The sequence below is a fragment of the Panthera pardus genome, unplaced genomic scaffold (assembly GCF_024362965.1).
Source record: "Panthera pardus isolate Hobbes unplaced genomic scaffold, ASM2436296v1 HiC_scaffold_17, whole genome shotgun sequence".
Taxonomy (NCBI): domain Eukaryota; kingdom Metazoa; phylum Chordata; class Mammalia; order Carnivora; family Felidae; genus Panthera; species Panthera pardus.
This window is the reverse complement of record NW_026526732.1, coordinates 110405852-110433773: the sequence shown is the minus strand read 5'-3', so window position 1 is coordinate 110433773 and position 27922 is coordinate 110405852. Positions and strand designations below refer to the sequence as shown.

The following is a 27922-nucleotide window of genomic DNA, read 5'->3' as shown; positions in this document are numbered from 1 at the left end:
GAAAAAAGCCACCAGCAATTAGTTTTGTCAGCAATTTCCTTCCTCTCAGCCTTTAAAAATAGTGAAGGTTGGAATCATTTTATTTCCCCTCATTAGATACTTTTAAAACACTGACTAGAGCAAGAAATTATTTCAGAGGAAATATGAAATAAAGTTTATAAAAAGGACACGCCTTTTTTTCTTCTCGACTACGTATTCTCATTTATTAAGGCGGCTTTGGTATCTCTTGCCTCAAACCGTTCACCCTCCAAAGAAAGATAGTTAAGAGGTAAGTCATTCAGGCGTGAGTGGATTACGCACAGTCACTGCGCCGCCTTGTGAAAGGTATCTTCCAGAATTCGGCTCACCTGCTCTCCCCTTGCCTCTGTGCTTTTCCCTCTCTGTACCCGTCCTGACTCTCTTAGGCCGACCATTTCAGCAGACGGGGCAAGACGCCTCCCCAGCCAGAGTCCTCAGAGATTGAGCCGGCCGAGGAGAAGCCAGCCAAACGCTCCGTCCTCACGGTGGAGGAGCTCACAGACATGGATCATTTGGAAGATCTGGATGCTTGTATGGTAAGACGCACCCTTGGGCGATGCCGTCATCCCACCGCCACTGGGCTCTCGCCACCAATCCGACGGTTGGAAAACTCGCACCTTTGCAGACCAGACCCAGTAAAACTCCCTCCCGGAAGCCATCCTTTCGGAAACTTGTTGCTCACGGAGACTGTTAATGCGGTCAGTAAGGCTGAAGCTTCGGGCCCCGCTGAGGCCCTGTACCTTACTTTGGTATTCTATTCTATTCTATTCTATTCTATTCTATTCTATTCTATTCTATTCTATTCTATTCTATTCTATTCTATTCTATTCTATTGTTTTCTGTTCTGTTCTATTCTGTTTCATTCTGTTCTATTCTATTCTATTGTTTTCTGTTCTATTCTATTCTGTTCTATTCTATTGTTTTCTGTTCTGTTCTATTCTGTTGTGTTGTTTTCTGTTCTGTTCTGTTATATTCTGTTCTATTCTCTTCTGTTCTATTCTGTTTTATTCTGTTCTATTCTATTCTATTGTTTTCTGTTCTATTCTATTCTATTCTATTGTTTTCTGTTCTGTTCTATTCTGTTCTATTCTGTTTTATTCTGTTCTATTCTATTCTATTCTATTGTTTTCTGTTCTATTCTATTCTATTCTATTCTATTGTTTTCTGTTCTGTTCTATTCTGTTCTATTCTGTTTTATTCTGTTCTATTCTATTCTATTGTTTTCTGTTCTATTCTATTCTATTCTGTTGTTTTCTGTTCTGTTCTGTTCTATTGTTTTCTGTTCTGTTATATTCTGTTCTATTCTATTCTGTTCTATTCTGTTCTGTTCTATTCTATTTTATTCTGTTCTATTCTGTTCTGTTCTATTCTATTTTATTCTGTTCTATTCTGCTCTGTTCTATTCTGTTCTGTTCTATTCTATTTTATTCTGTTCTATTCTGTTCTGTTCTATTCTGTTCTATTCTATTCTGTTCTATTCTATTTTATGCTGTTCTGTTCTATTCTGTTCTGTTCTATTCTGGCCTATTCTATTCTGTTTTATATTCGAGTATAGTTAACATGCCGTGCAATACTAGTTTCAGGAGTAGAATTTAGTGATTTAGCACTTACGTATAACACCCGCTGCTCATCACAGCAAGTGCCCTCCTTAATCCCCATCCCCTGTGTCACCCATCCCCTACCCACCTCCCCACCGGTCACCATTAGTTTGTTCTCTGTAGTTAAGAGTCTGTTTCTTGGTTTGTGTGTGTGTCTTTCTCTCTCTCTTTTTTTTCCCTTTGCTTGTATTTTGTTTCTTACAACTTTCCTTAAAGAGTACGGCATCCGTACCCCTTTCAAGAAAAAGTTGTAGAAGTCTCAGTGAGCATAAATCTTGGATCTGTCCCTCTAGCCACAGTGGAAAAATTCCTAAGTTACTTAGGAGAAGTTGACTATTTAACTTTGGAAGCTCATTTGTGACAGGAAAACATTTTTAAATAAATGCCATGAAAAAAAGCGGGGAGGACTGTTTCCAAAACAAAATAGGAGGATGATAGTTCTTTCTTGGTCCTAGACTTTTTTTTTTCTCTGTTGCTTCTTCCTGGTTTTAATGTGCATAATTTGGGGGGGTATACTCTTAAATTTGCACTTCCTATTTAGTTTCTATTCTGTTTAATTCCGTTGAGCCCATGTGCTTTAGAAGGTGGATTGTGCACACGGTGTATACGTAGCCGTAGGTCTTGATTCCTTCTTCACTTCCAGAACCTCGTGTGTGGTGTCCGTCTGGCCACATAACCAGAGTGTTCAGCCTGTTGATACTGTTTTTTCCTCTGAGGACAGTTTTACTTAAGTTTCTATGTCATTATTTTAAAATGTGTATTATCAGTTCAGTTGCTTCCTACTTTAGCATAAAAACAGTTGTATGTGCCTCTGTATTCAATATTTTTATGTTTCACTAAAATAATTCATTTTGTAGGAATTCCTTGTAATCTGAGAGAATGCTCCTGGGAGTACCCGGGCTACCTCTTTGCCCAAAGGTTTCTGCATCAGCTGATAACTCTAGTAATTTTTTGTATTCAGCGATTGTCAGGAATGATAGTGGTTTCTGACTTCTCGAACCAAGGATCTGACATGGCCGCTCTTATTTTTCTAGCCCAGGGGAAAATATAATGCTTTAAGTAGTTCCTTATTTATAGACCATTGTTATCTGTTAAAGCCAATGAGTAAAATAGTTGAGTATCCTCCAGGTGAAACCCTATCGTGTACAGGAAGGCTAGCGAAGAAAGCCTAAAATAGAATCCAGATTCCAAATAGCATTCTAGTATAACTATAGATGACGAATGATTTGCTATGTAAGTGTTTGTAAGTGTGTTTGGTCTATGTCGAGGGCATTATCGGGTTTTTAAAAAGTTGCTTGGCTAGTATATTGCAAAATGTACCTCTAGTAAGTATTTTTTATTTTGTTTGCATAGGCAATGGAAGTTAACATTGGGTAATTATTCCAGAAAGCTCTTAGGCTAACCCTAAAAGAAAATAACTTTGTAATAGGAAATAGATTTGAATTCAAAATTCAAAATTATCTCTACATATCACATTTCCCGCCAGAATTATTTGGTCCTGTCTGGGTTGGGAAGGAGTAAAGAAAACATGAGCTAGTAAGATATATTTGGTTGCACTGATAAGTGGTTTAGGATGAAGGCGTGTTGGCTAAGAAAGACGGGCTTAGCTACTGTTTCATTGTATAAACTTTGTTTTTGGTTGATTGATTTGGTTTTATCATGGGAAAGAAAGAAAAAGGGGGTTTGGGTCTCCTTAAGTAAAGGGGGTGGGATAAGAGTAGAGGAGAAGAATCTTTCTTTCAATTTATTTTTTATTGAGATGTAATTGACATGTAACACTGTTTTAGTGTTGTTCACTTACTTAGTTTTAAAGTAACTGCACCCGATGTGAGGCTCGAACTCATGACCCCTGAGATCAAGGGTCGCGTGCTGTACTGAGACTGCCAGGCGCCCCGACATTGTTTTACTTTTGGGGGTGTACAACATGATGATTGAACACATGTATATGTTGTAAAATTGTGGCCACAAGAAGTTCAGTTAACTTCCATCACAACATTTATGAATTTTTTTTAGCTTCTTTATTTTTGAGAGAGACTGTGCGAGTGAGTGCCGGGGAGGGGCAGAGAGAGAGAGAGAGAGAGAGAGACAATCCCAAGAAGGTTCCAAGCTGACAGCACAGAGCCTGACACAGGGCTTGATGTGGGGCTCGATGCGGGGCCCGATCCCATGACTGTGAGATCGTGACCTGAGCTGAAATCAAGAGTCAGTCGCTTACCTGTCTCAGCCACCCAGGTGCCCCTGTGATTATACAACTTTTGTTCCCTGTGATAACTGTTACCATGTACTCTTAGCAATTTTCAAATGTGCAGTGGGTGTTAACAGTACTTACAGTATATTATGGTATTATAGTGTATTAGGTATATTCCATTCCTAGGACTTGTTTATCTGATGACTAGAAGTTTGTACCTTTTTTAATTTTTGGGTTTTTTTTTTAATGTTTATTTAAAAAAAAATTTTTTTTTAACATTTATTTATTTTTGAGACATAGAGAGAGAGCATGAACAGGGGAGGGTCAGAGAAAGAGGGAGACACAGAATCTGAAACAGGCTCCAGGCTCTGAGCTGTCAGCACAGAGCCCGACGCGAGGCCTGAACCCACAGACCGCGAGATCATGACCTGAGCCAAAGTTGGATGCTTAACCGACTGAGCCACCCAGGTGCCCCAGTGTTTATTTATTTTTGAGGGAGACAGAGACAGAGCATGAGCAGGGGAGGGGCAGAGAGAGAGGGAGACACAGAATCCAAAGCAGACTCCAGATTCTGAGCCATCAGCACAGAGCCCGATGCGGGGCTCAAACCCGCAAGCTGAGAGATCGTGACCCAAGCCAAAGTCGGACGCTCAACCGACTGAGCCACGCAGGCGCCCCAAAGTTTATTTATTTTTGAGAGAGGCAGAGACAGCATGAGCAGGGGAGTGGCAGAGAGAGAGAGAGAGGGAGAGAGGGAGAGAGAGAATCTAAAGCAGGCTTCAGGCTCTGAGCCATCAGCACAGAGCCTGATGCGGGGCTCAAACCCACAAGCCGAGAGATCATGACCTGAGCCGAAGTCAGACGCTCAACCGACAGAGCCACCCAGGAGCCCGACATACCCTCTTTTAAAGATGCAGATGCCGATTATATTTTAAAACAGACACGCAAGACCACCATCGGGACGAAAGGGCAAACCACACCGCAGGCGTACCCGGCACGGAGTGGCTTCTGTTTTACAAAAACCGTTCCTGTTGCCGTGACACACAGGAAGCAGGAGTAGGTGGAGGTCTCGCAGAACCTCGTCCGAGGATGACCCCAGTTGGAAGGGTGGTCTCCTCCTGGTTCCGACCGCCAGCAAGCATTGAGGGCCGTTGCTGACGTGAGCCCCTGTTGAATCGTGGGACGGAGCCGGGCGTTTGGTGTTGAGCGTGTGACAGAAATGCAGGATGGAGCTTTCTATAAAAAGGCAAATACGTGGGCAGAATTTTTTTAAGTCGTGAAAATGGCATTTTTTCCCTGCTCCGACGAATCATCTGTTTAATCATTGTTTTAACTGAGCTAATGACTTGTCGAGTAGCGGGAAACCCGGGCTGAGTTCGCTGGTGGTTTAATGAGAGAGAACGTGTGTGGAGAAGGTGCACATCACATTTGTGCTGCAACGAGTGTCTCGATACGCACAGCCTCACCCTCGATTCAAAGCCACGGATAGCAATATACGCTGCTCCTCTACTGCCGGGATCCCTCTCCTAAAGAAAGTCAATTTTCTGAGCTTTTGGGCTCTTTACCCTAAGCCCGTGGCACAAATTCAGGGCTAATTTACAAGCAAAAGAGGATTCGTTTCACCTTTGAAAATTACCTGCCATGCCACCTGTCGTAATCAGAGCGGCAAATCATTTTCTCACTGACGTCCATTTCCAAACATTCACGTTGTGGTCCTCATGTGGTGCCATTTTAAAAGGTTTCAAGTACGAATTTCCAAGGGAGAGAACTTTACTTGGTTTTGGTGTTCTTTTTTTTTTTTTTTTTTTTTTAATGTTTATTTTTTGAGAGAGACAGCATGCGAGCAGGGGAGGGGCAGAGAGAGAGGGAGACCCAGAATCCGAAGCGGGCTCCAGGCTCCGAGCTCTCAGCACAGAGCCCGAGGTGGGGCTCGAACTCACAAACCCTGAGATCATGACCTGAGCTGAAGTCGGATGCTCAACCGACTGAGCTTCCCAGGCACCCAGGTTTTGGTTTTCTAAATGAGCCTGGGCCTGTGCCTTGGCAGCATTTCTGGCTTACACGATCCAGGAAGATAGGACATGGGGTTAACTGTGGTGTGGAAAGTTCCCAGAAGGACGAGTGCATCCGTGTCTGCCTACAGCGTTTCCCACGTGGGATCGTCAGCCCCTGGCGGGTGGAATCTGTGCCACACGCAGAGCTGGAGGGCTGTGCTGTCGAGTGGCACTTTACTATCGCCTAAAATGTCTGTTGATAGCCCAGCACCCGGGGACACTTTCCCTAGGACGTTCCAAAGTGACTTGGACGACTCACCGACCTTCTACTTAGAGAGATTCTACTTCCAGATTCAGGATCCTGGCATATTTTGGCCTGTGATGCTCGTGACATCTGCTAAAATCTATTTTTGAACATTTCTTTAACAAACTTAGTCGAAAATCTGGGCATCTCTTTTTGTCAAACCCCATCTCCAGATATCTTATCATCCTGTTTTCTTCCATTTCTCCCTGGTCCAGGAGTCAGTTCCATTTCAGTGCTTACGTCTCTTTAAAGAATCAATAGTTATAATCCCACTAGGGAAGGTTTAGCACCATAAATTAGAGGTAGAAATTTATATTAGTTGAAGGATTGCCTTTTTGGAGATGGAAACGATAATGTAAATGATTGATTTCTTCAACTTACTCTTTGACTAAGTGAGGGTTGAAATAAGGGTGAGTGAATGGATTGAGAGGCCCCTTGGCTGCTGGGGAATGCCTGAGACCTGCTAATCAGCCTTAACTTAGCAGTTGTTGAAGGAAAAGGCAGTTTTCTTTAAATAAAAGGGCAGAGTTAGAAAACCGTGTTCAATCAAATACTCATCTTTTTTTTCTTTTTCTTTTAGCTAGAAAGAAAGTAGTAAGTGATCTCGTTCAAGTCACGGGTGTCATGGGGGATGGGGAGGGCCCGGGTGGAACAAGAATTACTAGAATAACCTGCTGACTTTTTCCAGCCGGTGTCCACTCTCATCGCCCCAGAGATCTGATGTTGCTTTACTTCAGACAAAATCAGATGGCTTAAAAAGTCATCGTCTTCATTTGTTTAACACTCAGGTGTATGTCGTACTTAAAATGTGCTAGGTGCTATTATTCTAAGCTCTCTGTGAATAGTAACTAGTTTGGTCCTCACAGCAAGCTGTGAATGATAAATATCATGAATAGCTTGTGTTTAACAAGTGGGGAAACTGAGGCACGGAAGAGTTAAGCACCTTGTCCAAGTTACCTGAGGCCACCCAAAGGCAGATTTGGGTATCATAGTCTGTGTGTTTAACCAGTCTACTAGAATCAGTATATGGATGTCATATATGGTATATGTCTTATATCCAAAATCAAATCCTAAGTGAGATTGCTTGATGTAAAATATCTGCTTACTAATTCCAGATTAAATTAGTATGTGAACAGAAACAAACACAAATGAAAGACGTGTGCTGTATGACCATAATGTAAGCCTACAGTTTTTCTTTTAAAATTTTTTAATGTTTATTTTTGAGAGAGAGAGAGAGAGAGAGACAGAGTGTGAGTACGGGAGGGGCAGAGAGAGAGAGAGGGAGACACAGAATCCGAAGCAGGCTCCAGGCTCCAAGCTGTCAGCACAGAGCCCAGCACGGGGCTCAAAGTCACGAGCTGTGAGATCATGACCTGAGCCGAAGTCGGACGCTTAACCGACTGAGCCACCCAGGCGCCCCTCTTTTAATTTTTTTTTAATGTTTTTTTATTTTTGAGAGACAGCAAGCAGGGGAGGGGCAGAGAGAGGGAGACACAGAGTCGGAAGCAGGCTCCAGGCTCCGAGCTGTCGGCACAGAGCCCGACGTGGGGCTCGAACTCACGAACGGAAAGATCATGGCCTGAGCCCAAGCCAGATGCTTAAGCGACTGAGCCACCCAGGCACCCTGTACGGTTTTTAACCATTAATGAAAACAGCTGTGTCAAGAGGTACCTGGGTGGCTCAGTCGGTTAAGCGTCTGGCTTGGGCTCAGGCCATGATCTCTCGGTTCATGAGTTCGAGCCCCGTGTCGGGCTCTGTGCCCACAGCTCGGAGCCTGGAGCCTGCTTCCGACTCTGTGTCTCCCTCTCTCTCTGCCCCTCCCCAGCTTGCTCTCTGTCTCTCTGTGCCTCTCAAAAATAAATAAACGTTAAAAGAAAAAGCTGATACAGTCAATTGTTGGAAATGAGTCTGCCCACTTTGGACTTACCTGGAATATCCCTTGCCTTTCCATGCTTTATTTTGTTGGTGACAGTGATTAATTAGCTTTCCTAGATGCTTATCATCCCTATGCACACGGCTTCCATGTCATGCTGAAATGTGTATTTATTTAGCCTCTTTAGTGTCCGTAGACCATCTGTTTTTTCCCTGCAATCAGGTGCTCCTAGGAAATCCCTATTCCCAGCTGTCTCTTTCCATTTCACTTTGTCATCGGCCTTTGGGATATTGAAGGATGTAGTTCGCATTCTATTGATCAGTTGTTTCTCAAGATCCGTCCCTGTCTATAGTCTGCTACCTTTATAAAAACCGCGGAAGCTCAGGGTTCAGGATAGTGTGCCAAGTGGGTAGAGAGCCAGTGTCTGCTCCTTGGCATAACTCGCTCACTAATTGTATATAATTCTTTCAATTATTCTAATGAGCGTCATACCAGTTTTAAATCAAAAGATACTCATGCAGGGGAGCAGTTCATCTCCTGACTGCTATTTCCTAGGAAAAGAGTTTTAAAAGGCTTGAATTATTATGGAGTACATCTTGTGAATCCTTTTTTTCAATGACAAAACACATTATCTTCCCTTAACAAATTCAGCCTTGAATTCTAACATACGATTTTTAAGCTTTTAAATGCGGATTAAAATGTAGCGAAGATCCATTTGTCTTGGTCAAAATACTACTTTTTAAAAGCAGATCACCTCACCGTCAAGTACCAGCAGTTATTAGTTGGAAGTCATCTCTTACTGCCAAAGGCAGGTTACCGACTCCCTATCTCATTTAAATTAGTTGCGCTCATGTTAAGTATGTGCAGGAAGTTGTTCAAGTGCTAGTTGTCAGTTTCCTCTTATAATTTTATGTATTCTGTAATGTCATTTTCTTAATGATATCGCTTTGGAAAGTGGAGATTTAACCTTTTAATCACTAGAATGCAACCTACGAAAACCTCTTGATTTCCAAATTGTGGCTTGCAGAACTAAGTACAGCCTGCATAGCTCAGCCAGAATGGGTGTTGAAGGTTCCTCAGAGTGTCTAGTAATTTTTGTGGTGGGCCTTTGGGGAAATGCCAGAGGCACCCCGCAAATCCCCAGAGAGGTCACTTCTCCCTGGGCATCCACAGGGATCTCTTAATCTTTTCATTTTTAACTGGTAGGAATACTGTTTGCAGAGGCCGTATCCCAGGAAGCTTCCTAGAGATCTGCCCCATACACCTTTTTAAAAAAGCCCAACACACAACACCGACCACCCTCAGGAACCCCCAAGAGACAAAGGAGACCCGTGGGAAATCCCTGTGACACCCCTCCTGTCTACGGCCATTCCTGGGACGACGAGGACCCCTACTTCTCCCTGTAGCTAACAGAAAAGCCCCACAGCTCCCAGGATGAACCGAACTCCTGGGGGAAAAAACGGGGAGGACTTAATGAATCCCCCCCATAAAACGGCTTAGAACATTAACTAGTTGTGACGAGTCAGGGCATTCCAAAATCAGCATCCACTTGCTGGGCATCTGACTTGCAGAGTGGATACGATGATTCTTACGAGCTTAACTCTGACATGCGGTGGTGATTAGAAAAGATAATTTCGGTTTCCCTCATGAGTGAAATTAAGCAAATGACTCTGATAGCCTGCGGATTGATGAGACAAACAAAAACCTTGCATTGTTCACGTGTTTGTGTGTGTTTGTGGATGATAGAGATGTGAATTTATACTTCCCTTAAACAGGACTTTTTTTAAGTAAAGTCCTAACTAGTTAAGTCCCTTACAAGCAATCACAGATTTAGGAGCTCCTGGGGATAGTACAGTAGAACCGGTATTAGATAAAATAATTGCTCTAGGATCGGTCCCACTTTGAAGCCCTTAGAAACCTCATGTTTGCAGAGTACACAGTGAGTGTGGATGTTTGTTTCAACAACGTCTCTCCTGTCGGAAAGCTCCAAACAATCACTGCTTGCCAGTGGAAAACAAAGACCAAATCCCTGCAGGATGAAGGAAACAACATTCGATTCGTAGAAAAGTGTCTTCAGATACTGTGTGTGTGTGTGTGTGTGTGTGTGTGTGTGTGTGTGTGTGTGTGTCTGTCTGTGCAAAGAAGAAGAAGGTGAGCAGTCCTTAAAGGGGGCTTGCCAACCCAGGAATGGAGGGCAGGAAAATGCTAGAACAAGGTGGTTGGTGCCAGAAGTGCCCAGGGAGGAGATGGAAGTATTTCTCATCGATGAAGTCTTAGGTAGTGATGAGTGCCTGAACTAAACATGTAGACTAGAGGGCCACCCGGTCATTCAACAAACGCTTATCGTTCTCCATTGTGTATGGTATTCCCGGCTCGGAAGGTGAAGGAACCAATCTGTCCCCCGCATGTTTGCTACCCTGAAAGGCCAAAGTGGCCGAGCTGGTTCCGGCCATCTCAGAACCACCCCTGCTGTAAACCCCACATACGTTTGCTTGGGTGCGGAAGGACGGGAGCCTGCCACAAAAACGAGGCCATCTGGAAAGACTTGAATCAGTACCGAGTGCATCTTGCGACCGACTGACTCATGAAATCAATGTAATGATTTGACCAGGAGTTAAAAAAAAAGAAAGCTCCTCAGAAATGAAGTATAAAGAATGAAGGCAAAGTGTCAGATCGCACCAAGTGTGTGTTTCAGTTACACACACGTGGACCCATACGTCAGCTCGTGACATAAAATACATTTCAATATACAAAGTGGGTCACAGTCTGGGGCGCCTGGCTGGCTCAGTCCAAAGATCACATGACTCTTGATCGCGGGGTCGTGAGTTCATGCCTGAGGTAGGGTGCAGAGATTACTAAAAATACATAAATAAAACTTAACAAGAAAAGAAAAGATGGCTCACAAAGAAGTTGGAGCAGCATTCATGTACAGAAGCCTTGCTCTCCGCTGTTTCAACGTGCCCCCGGCGCGAACTCCCTGACCTAGCCTTTCCTCCCTGCACGCCGAGGGTCAGAGATGCACGGGTGGGAGAAGATACGGTGCCCTGGAGGGTCTCCACCAAACAGGCTCGCCCCCTTCCTTCCTCTGTTGTGGGCCTCTGTACAATGGCTCTTCCTGACGCGTGCTTCTGTACTGTGTCACAAGGGCCACCTTCGTAACTAGCCCGGTAAACCTTGTTACCACATACGTGTTGGACGTGTCCCCCGTACACGTCGAGGTCCCTGTTCACCTCATCCCCAGATGCCTTCGTGACAAGTACGTGCAGAAGAAAATGCAGGTCTTTATCAAGGATCGTGAAAATCCTGAGCCGCTGATTTGCTGTGGGTCTCTGGAACACCACCGGGGTGTGCTGTGGGTCTCAGGAACACCATCAGGTGCTCCGTGGCTTATGCCTAACTCTGGTTGAGGGCCTCAGAGCTCCATGTACACTTGACCTAAAAAAAAAAAGGGTTCAGGGGCTGAAGAAATATAGTTGGTTGTTTTCAGCCTTCAATCGAGCTTTATTATTTTCTTCTTAGTCCTGATTCACTCTGTTTTTTCCCCCCTGCATCTTGCCGTTCTAAATGGGTCTCAGCTCGTTTTTGGCTTGAGGTGGCTGTGCATTAATGCAGTGAAATATTAGGTATGGTGGGAGGGGGCATTGACGGAGCGTGCAACTTGCTGTGGAAGGTGCAGAGAAGGGGGGCCCAGCCCAGCCTGGGGGAGGGGTGTTGCCAAGGAAGGCGTCCCGGAGGAAGGTTCTGAGCATCACGCCTGGCACATAGGCCCTCGGAACTGTTGCTACGGTGAGAGATGGCATCTGAGAGAGAAGTTGACTGGGAGGAAAGTGAGCAAGTAAATTTAGCAGAGAGAGCAGCACACAGGTTCAGAGCGGGGACAGAACGTCGTAGACTGAGGACCTATGTAGTGTTTGGGTATAGTGGGGACAAGGGGTAGGGGCTGAGGAGGCTGGAGCCCTCATCACAGAGTCTTGTGGGTCCTGCGAAGGGATGGCTTGTTTACATATATTTTTTTCTTTCTCTAACAAAATTTTTTAAATATATTTTACTTTTGAGAGAGAGAGCACAAGTGGGGGCAGGGGAGGGATAGAGGGGAACGGAAGATCCAAAGCGGGCTCTGCGCTGACAGCAGAGAGCCCGATGCGGGGCTTGATCTCACAGACTGGGGGATCGTGACCTGAGCTGAAGTCGGACGCTCAACCGACTGAGCCACCTGGGCGCCCCAATTTATTTTTAAGGTAGCAAGGAGTCTCTGAAGCTGGGGAATACGCGAGAATGGCAGGTCTTGACAGAAGTGGACGTGCTGAGTTGAGGTGCCAGCAAGGCCCCGACTGAGCTGTCCAGTTGGCACTGTGGATGTGACTGGGCTCAGCAGCCAGGTGAGCTGGTGGCTCAGCTGCGGTGTAGACATGCTTACAGGATCCCCGGCTCTGACCCCTTTCCTTCCTACGTTCATGACATGTATCTCATTTTACCCTGAACTGTATAGGCTTATGTGTTCAACCTCTTACTTGCCATCTGATGTCTCAGTGAGTCCAAAACAGAGCCTTCGCGCCCCCCACCCCCACCCCCATGCGTGCCTCGTCCTGATGCGAGACATCAACCTTACCCGCCAGCCCCTGCCCCTCCTCCTCCTCCCAGGACCTTTCTGGTGTCTTAGGTGACACCCTCTGATGGTTTCCCACTGCACCCAGAATAGATATAGTTTCCTCATGGTCTGCAAGACCCCTGCCTCTCTCTCTCTCCACCTGGTTCTGCTCTCTCCCCCTTTGTTCACTTCCCTCCAGCCACTGTGGTCCTTACTGCTTTTCTCTAGAACTCGCCTGGCTTCCCGTCTCAGCTGCTATTCGATTGGAACACCCCTCACCACATCTTCCCACAGCTACTTTCTTCCCACCGTCCAGGTCTCAACCCAACCGCCTGTTTCTTAGACATTTTCCTTGACCCTCTTAGCCTAGGAAGCCCTCCAGCCCCTCCACCGCATTATCCAATTTTTCTTCTGAGCATTGATTCCCAAGTCCGTGCCCTCTCTGCCGGATCCCTGGTCTTCGGGCTGGCCCGGGTCACTGGCAGGTGAGGCTAGAGAGGTTGGGGTGAGGAAGAGCCCATGCACAAGGGTTTCACACCAGCAGCTTGGTGGGCAGTGTCTCCATGACTGGCATTTCTGTCCTCACAGGATTTCGTTCTTCCTGTCGGTGGACTGAGGAAAGGACACCAGTGCAGAGCTCTGCCTGGTGCTTTGGACCATCTAAGTGAACGGAGGCTGCACTTGAAGGCCTCGGTGTTTAGATGTGAATCTGGGATACGGGAGGGATAGTGGGGGGATACTAGAGTGCGTCTTCATTCTTCAGCTCTCGTGTGGAAATTCAGAGTAAAGTTGGCCTTTCCAAATCCTTGGTTTCCCAAACGTGCCCCAGAGGAGACCGTCGCTGCTGGAATTTGGTATTTAAGGATTTCCCATCTGCCAGGGCTGGAGTCAAACGTCTCTTGCAAGTCTATTCCTTAGCAAGATCAAAATTTAAAGCAAATGGTTTTTAGCTTTGGCCGTTGGTAATTTTTTGACGACGATCCTATTGATATTTCTGCTGAAAATCACGCTTGAAAACTAGACGCAAAAAAATTACTTCCATGCTCCAGATAGCATTGCATTTCTTCTATATGTTTTACTTTAGAATGTGTGCCCTGATACGTATATTTGCTTCTTGGATTTATAAACGTTCTGCCTTCCTTCAGAAACTACTTTCGGTGCCACGTTTAGTAGTTAGTAAAATAGAAATCCAAACGTAAAGTGAGTGAACAGAGTTAAGGGGGGGTACAAAAAAACACATAAGAAAGTTCTAGCAAAGTTGAGGATCAGTCCCCAGCGAGGCTTGCCCGCCGAGCTGTTCTGCTTGCTGGGTAAAGGGCGGAGCCTTCGCCTCGGGAGCTACGGCTGCAAGCTTCAGACAACATCGGATGATCAGAATTGAGCTTTGTGACCATTTCTCTTGCTCAGACAGAGGGTCGCCCAAGCAGAGCTGAGTGATAGGGTCGACACCTGCCGCCAAGCCAGAGTTTTCCTCTGGAAGCAGCTTCAGACCTATTTCAGCCCTTGAGCAAGTACTCCATTGAAATCCCCAAATGCCGAACTCTGTAAAAACCTGGTCTAGCTCAGAAACCAAGGTCTTTGTCGTGTTCAACTCTGTTTGATTAACCTCCCTTCTGAATGGATTCTACAGTGAGATTCTCAAAAGAGAATGGATTCTCAAGACCTCTGTCTCTCTAAATTACAGATCAATGCAGCCTGGCCAAAGGTCTTTCCGAGAAAAGGCTTGAGAGCATCCTCTCTCATGGCCATAGCAAAACCTCAGAGATGCTTCTAGTCGTACACTAGGTGGCCTCTGCTCCCCAGGGAAACTGAATAAATTGGCCACCTGTATGCAGTTATTTGATACTGAACCCTGAAATGTTGGAGAATGTTAATGAAAGGCATTCATGTAGGTTTGCTTTACAGTTAATATTAAGTCAGGACAACAGGCATAGACTGTACCCGTGTGCTTTCGAAAGCCAGTCATCTTTGTTTATAATACAGCACGAGCGGCATATAAGATGCGTGTTTGATAGACAGTTTATCTAACCGTTCACCATAGTTTGCGGTGCAAATACTCAATTCACTTTTAAAATGCAGGCAAAGCCAATAAAAAATCCCAAGTGGCAAACAGTATTGCCTTCTGACAGATTTCCTCATAGAGGAAGCAGAGTGTGTTAATAATGGTGATCAAAAGTTGCAAGCCGATAACTACCAAACGAATCGATCCGTAATTTAGAGCGAGAGAGGTCTTGAGAATCCATTCTCTTTCGAGAATCTCCCTGCAGAATCCATTCAGAAGGGAGGTTAATCAAACAGAGTTGAACATGACAAAGACCTTGGTTTCTGAGCTAGGTCAGGTTTTTACAGAGTTTGCTGGTAAGCCATCTTTACTTGAAGTTCTGCTTGAGGTTTGAAGAGTTAGGACAAGGAGTTTTAAGACTCAGTCTTAGAAGAGCTTGGAGATCCACGAGATCCAGTAAGAACCAGATCTCCTGATTGCTGATGGATCACTGCAGGCCTCCAGCTAGAATCCTAAGGCACCAGGCCCTCCAACCATCACCGATTCCTTTGAATTAGCACCCCTGAAGCTGACTTGACTCAAGTTTTTTTAACCAGTAAATTGTTACAGAATTTAATGTGGTTTTTGGTGGTGGGGATGGTGGTGGTATTAACTGTTGGTTTTTGTCATCTTCGTAGAGTTAATATTCTGTGGACAGAGTAGATGTGTTACATTCAGCTTTTTTGGCCAATTAAAAAAATTTTTTTAACGTTTATTTATTTTTGAGACAGAGAGAGACAGAGCATGAATGGGGGAGGGTCAGAGAGAGAGGGAGACACAGAATCCGAAACAGGCTCCAGGCTCTGAGCGGTCAGCACAGAGCCCGACGCGGGGCTCAAACTCACGGACCGCGAGATATGACCTGAGCTGAAGTCGGACGCTTAACCAACCGAGCCACCCAGGCGCCCCAAGGCCAATTTTAATTATTCATTTTGATGTCACTGAACCATAATGTCCATTCCAAAGGCGAGTATTCAAATCCCCTGACCACGTCCTTCTTACCTTCCATTTTTACATGGATTTTCCAAAGATCCAGACTTAAATAGCTCTCTCAAGTGTAATACTTGGTGGGGTTTTCCCTCATTATTTATTCATTCTTTTACAGTTAAAAAAGTTAACATGTTACTCAACTTTTCATGACGATTAGAATAACATTGTGCTTAATAGTGCAATAAAGTACTCTTCTTTTTTATAATAATGCTACAAGGGGCACGTAGTGGGTGCTTGTGTGAATAAGCATCGTGCTTCTTGGCCCAGCCGCACTGACACCAGCTCTTAGGGTCAGGTACTTGCTTGAAATTAGTACCAAGTGCTTGCATTCTTTGGATGGCTCTTAACAAAAAGGTATTAAATTATTAGCTGTTTTTTAAAGAAAACATTCAAATATGAAACTTCACCTTGGCATCAGTTGCAGGATGAGTTAGAATGAATGAAAAGTGAGCCATTAACCGTTTCCTAGAGAAATCACGACCAAGTTAGGAAGATAAGGATTTTTAATTTTCTCACATCAAAAAAAAAAAAAAAACACACACACACAAAAATAAAACAAAACAAAAAGAACAACTGTGCAGGTCTTGAAAACAAGGAAACAAACCATGTAAACGTATAAAGAGTCCTGTACTGTGATTTTCACAATAGCCTCTCACCAGTGCTGCTCCCTGAATGCTTTTGTTTTAACACCGTGATGCCATTTTAACTTTAATATGAAATGAGACTCTGGATATCAAAGTTAATAAGTGTGGTGTCGATGGCTGGATTTAATGTTGTGTTCACTAGGAAATAGCGCCTCACTAAATCCCTGCATATTGTTTCCCCCTTTGCACACAGATTTATTACAGATCTCTCAGGACTATGGCTCATATACCCCTGCTCTCCCTAGAGTTTAAACACTGTTACTGTCTAAACCATCAGTATAGAAAGGTTTAAGCATCTCTTTTTTTCTCATTGAGATCTACACCATCTCAACCTCTTAAAAATGGAAATGCATAAAAATTACTTTTTAAACCACAAATGCGAGACTACTATTTATTTAGATATTTGGGGGCATAAGTCATCTAAGAATGACTAAAGTTTGTCTGCCCTTGGCCATTGACTCAGCTGAAAATCTGGTAGAAAATATTTAATTTTTGTAACCTTGTTCATTAAACAGGGATTACCCATATCTGCTTTAAAAATACACCAAAAAGCACAAGGTGAGCCTAGGGTATCTTGTATCACAAAGCAAAGACCGGCTCCAAATCCAATGGGATCATTTCCAAGGCTACAAAATCCAGATTGAAATGGCCCCCCTTGGAACACCCTGAGCACCAAAAAGAATACTGAGAGTCCTAGCTTATGACACATAGAATTAATTTTCAAACATGCACAAGTCTGCAGTAGTACTAAGAAAATGAAAGGGGAGGATACAAAGGACTTTTTAAAGGAATAGTTGGTCTTTGCAGGGAAACGGCACCTTGCAAACGTAGGAATGATGATGGCAGTAGGAAAGTACAGTTTTGGAGTCCTTGCTGTGTTCATTCAGTCAGTTAAGGATTGTTGATGGTGGTTTGAAAATGGGGTCATCCACATGAAACAAAAGTATCACCCCATAGACTTATTAATCACCCAGGACAAAGGTACCCTTTTAATGGAGAGGTTGGGAGGTCCTCTCCTCACGAAGTGGCCAAATTTAGGTGACAAAGAGCAGAACGAGCTGACCTGGGTGCCACCAGCAGTGGTTGAGCCATTAGTTCACCACATCACCCATGTGGCATTCAGGCTGGAAGTGGCCGACCGTAATCAGTTTCCCAGGAAGCATTCAGGCAAGTGGAGAATGTGGGGAAGTCTGTGAAACAATTGGCCTGAATTCCTCGAGAGAGAATCATGGGTAAGAAAGGCAGGATTGGCGGCAGGGAGAGGAGGACGGGGTACGAAGACACACTGAGGAGACCTAAGCACACATCGTGGTGAGTTCTTCCCTAGATACTGCATCCAGCAGGGCAGGGGCGCCCCAGGCAGGTGGGGGGTGACTGGGGAAATCTGCATACGGGCCATCGTGCATACATGGGACGCTATGGAATTGCTGGTAGGTGTGACCGTCATGTGTGGTTACGTAGGAGAAGGTATTCAGGCAGGAAATTTTTTCATGAAAGACTATCAAATTTCAAGACTCTTCTTTATAATAGATTACTTCCTTCTCTCTCGTCTTTGCACCTAGTCTGTAAAAATCTTAAGTTGTGGGGGAGGGGTACTGGGTTCACGCAGGGGTTCAGTTCCGTCATTCATTGACCAAATAGTTACTGAATGCCCACTGTGTGTCACGTTCTCTAGAGGTGAACAAAAACGGATCCCGGCTTATCCTTTCCATCCGAAGATGTTCACCTTGTCTCCCCTGGGGATGCTGGGGACACAGGGTGGGGAGGGGACACCAGAAAGAAACATGAGCCAGATTTAACTTGTAAACAGGGTTTATTTCTGCCGGAGCCCCTCCTGTTCCTGGTCTAAACTTCTTTTAAGAAATAAATATACTTGACCACGTGACTTTCTGTAGTTGAAATCCTTGTAGACGTGTTGGGGGCTGACAAGGTGGCGGCCAAAGTCCCCTCTGCGGTCTTTGGACAGATGGGCCTGAATTGCTGTGCTTGGACGTAAACCCCCTCATTTCCTTATTTTTCTGACTAAATGGTTTGTTTTCTTCAGGCCAGTTCCTGAGCATCAAGTCCCCATCTCTGTGCTGCCGTTTGGAGGAAATACTAAAATGACTGCCAGAAACATTTGTTATTTTTTTATAAATAGAGTAAACCCCATCAAGGCTCATGTTAATTTTTTTTTTAATCCCTCATGTGTGAGTTTCATGGTAAAAGAAAATGAAGAAGGTAGACGTGGTGGCAAGTTTTTGTTTTAATGTGGCTTTTGGGGGCTCCTGAACGTCGAGATCGCAGAAATCGAAACCCGGTAGAGCAGTCATAACACTTATTAAAACACTCGCACGTGCAAAACAACTCGAGCTGTTTTAAGAATCTTTCAAGTTTCTAGACATGTGTCATAGTAGATCAGTTCCCGCCTTCAAAGTATTATGATGGGCTCGGTCCCTTTGTCATTGTCCCTGTAGGAGGTGGCCACGGTGGTTGTATCTGGCCACCCAGACGAGCCTCTGTTAGGGTGTCTGCCAAATAAGTTCAGATAATCCGTAAACACCAAGTGATCAGTGACTTTTGATATGTTCCTAAATCAGCTTTTTGAAGAACTCCTAAGAAATTGCAGAAAAGTAACCCCCAAAATGCCAAACTCTCACGTCCCCAACAACCTGAACAGATAGCTTTGAACACATTAGCACCTTCCTTTTGCCAGTGTAGTTTTTTGACACCAGCATATAAACTCTGGGAGCCCGGAGACCGATTCCTTACTTACTGCTCTGCCCATCCTTTCTTAAGAGTGCCTGGTACACAGTGGGTGCTCAGGAAACCTTTGTTGCATTTTAAGTAATATAAAAACGTCCCCGATAAAGTTGTAGCCGCATTTGACCCCTACCGACAGTCTCTCCCTCCTCCCGCCTTCGTCAGAGGCACCACTGTCCTGAGTTTGGACGCTTCCTGTTTATTTTGTATGTTCAAACATCCATGTACCCACAAGCAACATACGGTTTTATTTTATGGTTTACGATTTACATAAATGGCATCAGGCCGTAAGTATCTTCCTGAAACTCGCATCTTTCCTTCGATACCATCTTTTGAGACTTGTTCATGCTTCTTGCTTTTTTTCCCCTTTTAGCTGCTATTCCCTCATTTTAACTATATTCATTTTCGTCATCAGTGTCCCTGCTTGATAGACTTTTAGATTGTTCCCAGCTCGGCAGAAGTCTGTTACCTACGCGTGCATCCTCACCACCCGCAGTCTTTGTCGTGGGCATAGGAAAATGGAAAAGTGATAGTATTTCTAATGTCTCTAATCGCTGCCAGTTATAGAAGCACTGTGAGGCCACGGAATGGCACTACGTGTCGCGCTCTGTGCTGAGCGTTTCATATATTCGCTTTGTCTTATTTAATACAGCAGGTTGTTTTACAAACTGGAAAACTAGTCTGACGTTACAGAAACATTGGCCAACCTCCACAACCCCCTAAGCGGCAGACTCAGGATTTGAGCTCAGTTCTTGGATACCGAAGCCTTGGGTGTGAGCATATTTTCGAGGGAGGATCACCCATTTTCACTCGCTGGACCTTCTCTTGTCGTAATGGGAGATGTTGAGTCAATATAGTTAGCCAAGTTCCAAAAAGTGTGCAGGGGGAGTAGAGGAATGAACTGATGGTCTTTGTTCCACTGAAAAATTGAGTTGTCTGTTGCATGTTTCCCTCGTGATAGGAAGGTTTTTTTGGCCTGCCTGTCGTTTTAGGGGTTGAACCAATCGAAAGTTTCCTCACCTTCACTTCTAATGATCTTCAGGTGGATAATTGGGGCAGCGCACTTGTCTTGTTGAATTAACCCTTCACGAAAAGAAGGGAAGTCTAAAATTATTCATGAGACGTAACCATCGGCTGTAACTCACTTCTGTATGTATCCCTAGTTATCTCTTTAAGGAAGCTTTCGAAGGGATGTGTGTTAAAGGCGGGGGAGGGGGGCTGCGGGGGACCAGAGTCGTTATTTCAGGCAATTCCAGAATATTTGAAAATGTATTTTTACTTTTTTGCCTTTCATTCTGCAAGGCTGTTTTCAATCTAATTTAATGAGTCCTCAAATGAGATCTATTTGAAGAAAATTACCTAATAAAGTATGAAATTAGTCTGGAGACTGAGAATTTTTGGCACGTTGCTGATGGCAGCCTTTCTGATAAGCAGATATACGATGATGATGATGATGATGGTGGTGGTGGCGGTGATGGTGGTGATGGTGATGGGGAATGCCTTTGACTGATGTGTCAGCTTTTTTCTGAACAGACCCAGACTACCTACGTTCTCAAATTGAGCCACCCCCATTACTTTATCCTGTTGTGTATTGAGAAAAATTGGCACACAAAAATAAGGAATTTGAAAGAAAATGCTAGAAAATGCTAGAAAACTTGCTAGAAAATGGATTAGGTAGGCTGCCTCAGGATGTGTTTTCAAGAAATTTGGAAAGGACCTCCCCCTCCCCCCTCCCCAACCCTCCAAAACTTTGCTTTCACAAAGCCTGACCTTCTACAACTGAACTTTTTTTGTTGTTATGTTTTAAAAAACTATTATGAATTTTCAGAGTATTAAGATGACCTAATAACTGTTGATGATCTATGAGGTTTAAAAAAAATTATTTAATCAGAGATTTAGTGTGAAATATAAGCCATAAGGTATCATCAACATTGGTAACACTGTGGGTAGGTAACTGTTCTAGAATCTGGCATCAGCTCTTTTCCTGAAAAGATTTGGTGACTGATGGGGAGAGAGAATGGATTCAAAGCTACTTCATCCCAAAGTACAGAATGACGTAAAAGCTCCCGGAAGGGATGCCTATACGTGCCTGGAGATACGCTGTCCCCATTTTATTGCTGGGAGTCGCCTTTTGGCCCAAGAACCAAAACCTGCATGGGGCTTTCCAGTGTCCATCCAGTGTTGTGTCCGCCACGTGCCTTTGGAGCTGGTGACGTCTCCATTCCCCCAATGAGGCCAGGACCTTCTGCGGTTTATAGATGGCATTCTGCACGCACCTAACAAAAGAGGTGACATCTCTAGGAGTTCCCGCCGTTTTCGAGCTACGATTGTGCTTCTGCTTATAAAGAGCTGGGTTGGATGCCTTCCGCCAATTATACCTTGGCCTCCTTCTTGCCTTTTTCCTTTGCTATGAAGGCTTTTGATGGAGCTTTTCTGTCTGTCTGTGAGCCGTGTCTCTCCCTCCCCTTTTCTTGTAGTGCTGTTCATGTAATGCTTTATCTCTCTCCCATTCATATTTTTTTCCTTCCTTTGTGCTGCATGGAGACTCTCTGCTGTACAAGTGTAAGTATTTGGGTGGCTCTGCAGTTTCTGGCTGGGCTCGTTTACAGTCTCGTGTTCCATCTGCTTGTGCTGCCTGGCTGGTCTCCCAGGAGACCGAGTGTCGTCCCCCGGCTGCGGATCCTGCATGAAACAGGCAGCAATTTAGAGGCAAGATTGCATTTTACAAGGTGCTTCAGCTAGAAAACAGGCGATGAATTTAAAGTATCCTGGCTGTGCCTGAAAGCAAGCAGAGTGTTGATGAAGAGGGCACCAACTTTCAAGAGGGGAAAATGGCCTTTTCCATTCCTGTTTAAAAAAAAAAAAAAAAAAGACATGATTCTTTAAACGTCCAGGTTTTGTTTGGGGTTTTTTGATTTTTTTTTTTTTCCTGATTCTTGTTTCCCAGGGTTGTAGAAATTTGGCATCATGATTTCCTTCTTGGATTAGGAGAATTTTCCTAATCTGTTTCCCAACTTTTTTTTTAACCAACCGCTTTTTTTTTAAATGTAATTTTCTTAATGTTTATTTTGTGAGAGAGAGAGAGCATGAGCAAAGAGGGGTAGAGAGAGCGAGGGAGACACAGAATCCAAAGCAGGCTCCAGGCTCTGAGCTGTCAGCACAGAGCCAAACACGGGGCTCTATAGAACTCACGAACTGTGAGATCATGACCTGAGCCAAAGTCAGATGCTCAACCGACTGAGCCACCCAGGTGCCCCTAACCAACCGTGTTTTATTTTGTTCCTTGTTTGTTTTAACCTCGGGGAAAAGAAATTAGGCATTCTCGAGCTTGACATGAGAATGTTGTTGTTTATCCTTTGCACAAACTCGGTAAAACGAACAAGGAAACTTCTCCATCCTATTTTTGTGGTGAGAGAAGCAATGGAACTCTCATTTTAGAAAAAATGAGCGTGTCTAGGACGTATAGGTTAAGAGTGAGTTTAGCAGGAAAAACTGTGGCTGTGTTTGTCAGGCTCCAACCTTAGTCCTTAACTGGTGGTAAAATTGACATACCCCTTGGGCTACATGAGAGGAGTTTGAATTCCATCATAGGAACTGGATCAAAGGAGTAAGGTTTCGGAGCGGTAACACTGTGCTCCCTTTAGATTCCTGTAGAATAGAAATAGTGGCCATGGTTTCGTTCACACTGTCTGCCAAGGTGGGCGTCTAGTGATGGTTTGGGATGTCAGGATGTGGAAGGAGTCTTGTGTTTAGGGCTCTCCTTCTAAAGTTACGTTTTAAAGACTTCAACACCCTGTGCCCCATGTTTCCTGAGTATGTGAATAGTGAAAAGTACTTACGACTCGCAAAATGCATCTTTAAAGATAAAGTAATTTCATCCAGGCTTAAATAGTAGACAGTGCTGGCCACGAGTTGCTTTATGAAGAGTCCATTTGGTCAGTATACCTCCCTTGCTTCTGTTGCTGACATCCCCCCTTTCATCTGAGAGGCACTTCGTGATTTCTCCTCCCAGCAAATATTTACGCATCGACAAATGTCCAGGGCAGGAAACGAAGGCCAAACAGTCTGAGAAAATTAACCCTTGTCATTTGGATACAGGAGCATTAACAGTTCTAAAGACAAGGTAAAGCTAGATCTCTTTTCTAGGGTACAACTCCTCTAACCAGCAGGTGTGAGAAGGGGAAGACTAAGAGAGCATATAGACGAGATTTCTGGAAAAACATAGAATATTTGTTCTTAAATGTATCCTTGGGTGCCTAAGCATAGCTCATTCTTATGTTCCCTCTTGCTCACGATGTGTATGTAGTGGGATCATAGGACTGAGCTACTAAAGAGTTTTCTTTTTCTATAAAACTGTTAAGGAAGAAAAAATTCTAAAGAAAAGAACGAAAAATAAGAGAGACATGAAATTCACTGTTTCTTTTTTCCCTCTTCGTCGTTATACGTAAACCACGAGAAAGAAATCATGAAACAGTTCATCCGTCAGCAGTGGCTCAGTGTCTAAAATTGGGTTGCTTTCTCAACACCAGCGGTCGAAACTCGCCTGATTTCGAGCCCTGACTATTGTCGCAAAAGCCCCTCGTCCCCGCGTGAACGTGGCAGACTTCACAGATGTGTCAGATAGAGTGAAAGAGTTGCGTTTGAAATGCAGCTGTAAAGAGCATGTGAGATGAAGGAAAGCTTTGAGGCATTAGAAAGTCAAACCAAGAAGAGAAAAGTAGGTCCCATTTGGTGGATGGCAGCTATGGAGAACCCAGATGGTTGCCATACAAACCCCTCAGTGTCTGTATAGTTAGCTCGAGCTGAATGACCGATTTACAGGTAGGTGTCAGTGTGTAAATGGGTCTCTCTCTACCTGTCTTTTATATTATGTATAAATGTTATAGATCATCTGTATTCTTTTACATATAGCTCTCTGGTCATTCCTTTTCAGCTATTCAGAATTGTAATATACTTGAAATGTCATCATGGTCACACACACATTTGGTATCTGTTCTAAAGGTTAAAGAGGGAGACTTGAGCCAGATTCTTTTTGCCCATGAACATTTTTTCTGTAAAATCAAGAGTCGCAGGAAAAAAACGTTGGACGACATCGCCATTCCAAGCATTTTATTTGTGGCTGTCCAAATGAATTGGCTGGAAATTAGTCCCAAGCTGCTGCTCGATCCCTTTACCTGTCACGGTTGTATGCAAAGTGGAGGGAGTACTAAAGACATTTTTCGTGAAACATAGCAGATATTTTGGTAGTTGGGTTCCCCTGAGGATTATTTATTCTTAGAGGTTTCCCTTATGAATAGACCAGTCAGGCCGCTCTCTGCTTCAGTCAACCGCGAGGTCAAGGTCAGTTTCGGGGGAGAGCAACCCGGAAGCTGGCTCCCTTTCCAGCTGCCTCGGATTGACGCTTGCTTTACAGGTAGATATTCCTGAGACTGTCTGCCTTTGACCTAGAAAGAACCAAACTGGCAAGTTTTCCCAGTGTATTTCAGGGCGACCCGTCTGGCTTTGAATATAATTGCTCATCTCTTCTCTCCCTTTTCTCCCAATAATAAATACTGGCAGAAGGATATTGTTATTAAAGCCGGCATAAAATTGTTAGAACTGTGAAGTTGTTTGTTTCAGAGGTCAATATGAGCCGGTTCATTCTTTGAACCAAAGAGAGTTTCTCACCCTTGTGGCTGTTTTTGGGGAGAGCCTTAGATGACGGCCTATTAAAAAGACTACAAAGTAAGTTCTGTTATCTCTTACTTCACACAAAGGCTGGTCTCCAGGATCAAACCGATTAAAACGTCCCTCACATCCATTCATCGGTATAGCGATGGCGAAGGGTGTGGTTACAAGGGATGCTGGGCCAGCCTCGTGAGGATCTGTCCCTGGTGCTGTTCCTAATGACACTTTGAATGGTGGCCTTTGTCATCTCTGTGAGTCAGTTTCTTCCTTCAGATTTGAGAGGGGATGACAGAGGCCTCCTCTTACTTTCACTGTGGTCCTGTTGAGGGAGAAGCTAGCACCTTCCTTGGGCTTGGCTTTATGTAATCAGCAGTCGGCACCAAGGCTTAAGTTCTGGTGGTTCGGGTGTTGGTCCCATATTTGAAAGACTCAACGAGAAGCGACAGCAGATACAGACTTGGAAACTATGGCAACGGTTTCCTAGTTAGTCTTTGCCCATAATCTAAGGGTCAGAATCTTGGTGGCAGAAGTGGGAGATGGGACAGTTACTTGAAATACCGAGGTGACAAAGAGTCCGGTGACAAGAGTTGCGACCGTGGTCACGAGCAGTGAATAATTGCACTGCTTGTAGCGGCTGATGTTTTACCATCCTTTAATCATATTTTTTATATCCATTTTTTTTAACGTTTATTTATTTTTGAGACAGGGAGAGACAGCATGAACGGGGGAGGGTCAGAGAGAGAGGAAGACATAGAATCTGAAATAGGCTCCAGGCTCCGAGCTGTCGGCACAGAGCCCGACGCGGGGCTCGAACTCACGGACCGTGAGATCATGATCTGAGCCGAAGTCGGACGCTTAAGCGACTGAGCCACCCAGGGCGCCCCTTTATATCCATTTTAGTATCGTCAGGTGCAGCTGGGAATTACATTCTGTATCATTCACTGTTCCTTTCTGCCATGTAAATACAGTGTAAGCGATGAAAGCTGGGGGCGGGGAAGGGGGAGGAGGCAGAGGGGGCCGTACGAGTCGAGAACATCGTCACCCTTGGGAAACGTGGGGGCTGGGTCTCCGCAGGGAGGCCATCAGATGTGACCAGCCATCCTGGAAAGAGGCGAAACAGATACTGAGTTTAAACATTTGATCCCAGATGCTCCCTCAGCCCCGCCCCTCCTGAACCGTTAACTGAAGTTTGGAAGGCGAGTTTTGCGTGGACGCCTAAGGGCTTCCTTTATTTCGTTGCTAGATGACGCCCAAATCCAAACGGAAGAGTATCCATAGCCGGATGCTGCGGCCTGTTTCCAGGGCCTTCGGTGAGTTATTTCTGTGTCCGTGAAACACCCTCAGCGGGGACCTCGGGCCGCTTCGGGGCCGTTTCCCGGGGATGCTCTGTGGGAGCCAGCGCTCAGAAGGGCAGTCGTGTGGTTTGTGAACGGATGCGTGTGCGATTGGGTGAGGGGCCTGACGTGACCTTTAGGAATTCCGCAGCCCATCCGGAGGCACTCAGCTTGGGCCCGGGGCTCTGCTTCGTTTCAGAGATGGAGTTTGACCTCGACAAAGCTCTGGAGGAGGTGCCCATCCACATCGAAGACCCGCCCCTCCCGCCCGCCCGGCAGGAGAAGCGGAGCTCGGGGCTCATCTCCGAGCTGCCTTCTGAAGAAGGGAAGAAGCTGGAACACTTCACCAAGTTAAGGCCGAAGCGGAATAAGAAGCAGCAGCCCACCCAGGCGGCGGTAGGTGGACCGGGCCCCCCACCCCCCACCCCTCCCGACCCAGGGGGAGCGCGGGGGACGGACCCCCCGCACGACCTCCAAGCCCGTGTCTCCGCCGGGTGCTCGGCGGTTGGGGAAAAGATCATGCGGTCGAGCGCCCAGGGCCTCGGAGCGGAGTGGCCCTTGGAAGAAATCCTTAGAAAAGTCGCGGTCCCGTGCGGGAGCCCAGTGGGCTCCGTCCAGCAGCCTGCGACGTCTGATGTGGCCGGGGGGGGGGGGGCAAGGAGGCGCCGAAGAACTGGTGTGTGACTGACTCGAGGGTGCCCACCTCTGCCCCCCCCCCCGGCCGCGCCTGCCTCCTCCCCGCTCACCTGCCCAGCCCGGGTGGCGAAGCGGGGTTCCCGGGGCAGCGCGGAGACCACACCCCGTGTCCCCTGCGGGACAGGGTGGGACGGTTTGTGCCGCGCGGCCTTCACGTAGCTTACCCCGTGCCCCTCCCGGGCGCACGTCTCCCCTCTCCTTTCCAAGGTTGGCCCCGGGGTCTCTGTCCCCATCTCCCTTCCCCTGCGGTCCCCCGGAATCTCTGCCGTGTCCCCACCCGCCTCTGCGGCCGCCCTGTCTCCGCCGACCTAATCCCCTTCCGCCGGGTCTCAGTGGTTACTTGACAAAGAAAACTGCATCCTTCCCGAAACCACTTCCCGTGGGCTTGGTGTCGCCACGGGCTTCCTTTTCAACCCCCCTCCCCATTCCGGTGACGCCTTGGACTGTGTTACTTGCTGCCTGGGCCGTGTGGGCAGAACCCGGGGTTACAGTCCGTGGCTGACGCTGCCCTGTCTGCTCTAGAGTCAAATAGTCACCTGCCTCCTCAACGTCAGCGTCCCAGAGCACCTCGGGCTCAGGCCGTTGAAAACTGGGCGCGTCTCTCCCTGTGAACCTGCCTTCCACTCACATCCCTGACTGCCATGGTGCATCACAGGTGACGAGTCAGGATATGATCCTCATGAGACCCCAGGTCCCGGTCCCAACCCAGACCTCCTCTACCTTCCTCCTTGTCATCCCTGCCTTTGCTGCTTCCCACCCAGTGTCTCAGTCCTCCAGAGCTGTAGCCTTTTCCTCATCACTTCCCCTCCCTGCCCCACACACCTCCTGGGCTGACAACCACTCATCTTTCAGATCTCCACTTGCCTCAGTGTGCCAGGAAGCCCTCTCGGTCTCTACGTCTGTGCTCCCATAAGGCTGTGCTCGCAGGACTCCAGAGAGGCCATTCTCACAGACCGGATGTGCACAGTGCCCCGCCTGAACAACCTGCCATGGAGGCCGTGGCTCTTCCAGTGCCTGCTGTTCATAACTGTTATAGCTGCCTTTATAGCTCTTGTCATAGTGTTTTCGAAGCACTCTCTCCTCCTTGTCTCTAAGCCTCATGTAGGAAGGCAGGTAGTTTATTACCCTTGGATTTATGCTCAGTGGTGAGTATGGTTTCAGAATAGGGTGGAGGGTCAGCAGTACTTAGAGGATGCCGTGTGGATGACTGGAGGCGTGGATGGGTAAAGGTCACAATAATTATGT

General features: G+C 45.7%; 1 protein-coding gene across 1 annotated transcript in view; it reads left to right on the top strand.

The window, feature by feature from the left end:
• CARMIL1 (capping protein regulator and myosin 1 linker 1) overlaps positions 1-27922 on the top strand; it is a 308280-nt gene that overhangs the window by 240963 nt on the left and 39395 nt on the right. The window contains 3 exon segments of the mRNA XM_019425299.2: positions 405-554; positions 25891-25957; positions 26181-26377. Of these exon segments, the coding sequence (XP_019280844.2) occupies positions 405-554; positions 25891-25957; positions 26181-26377 (414 nt within the window).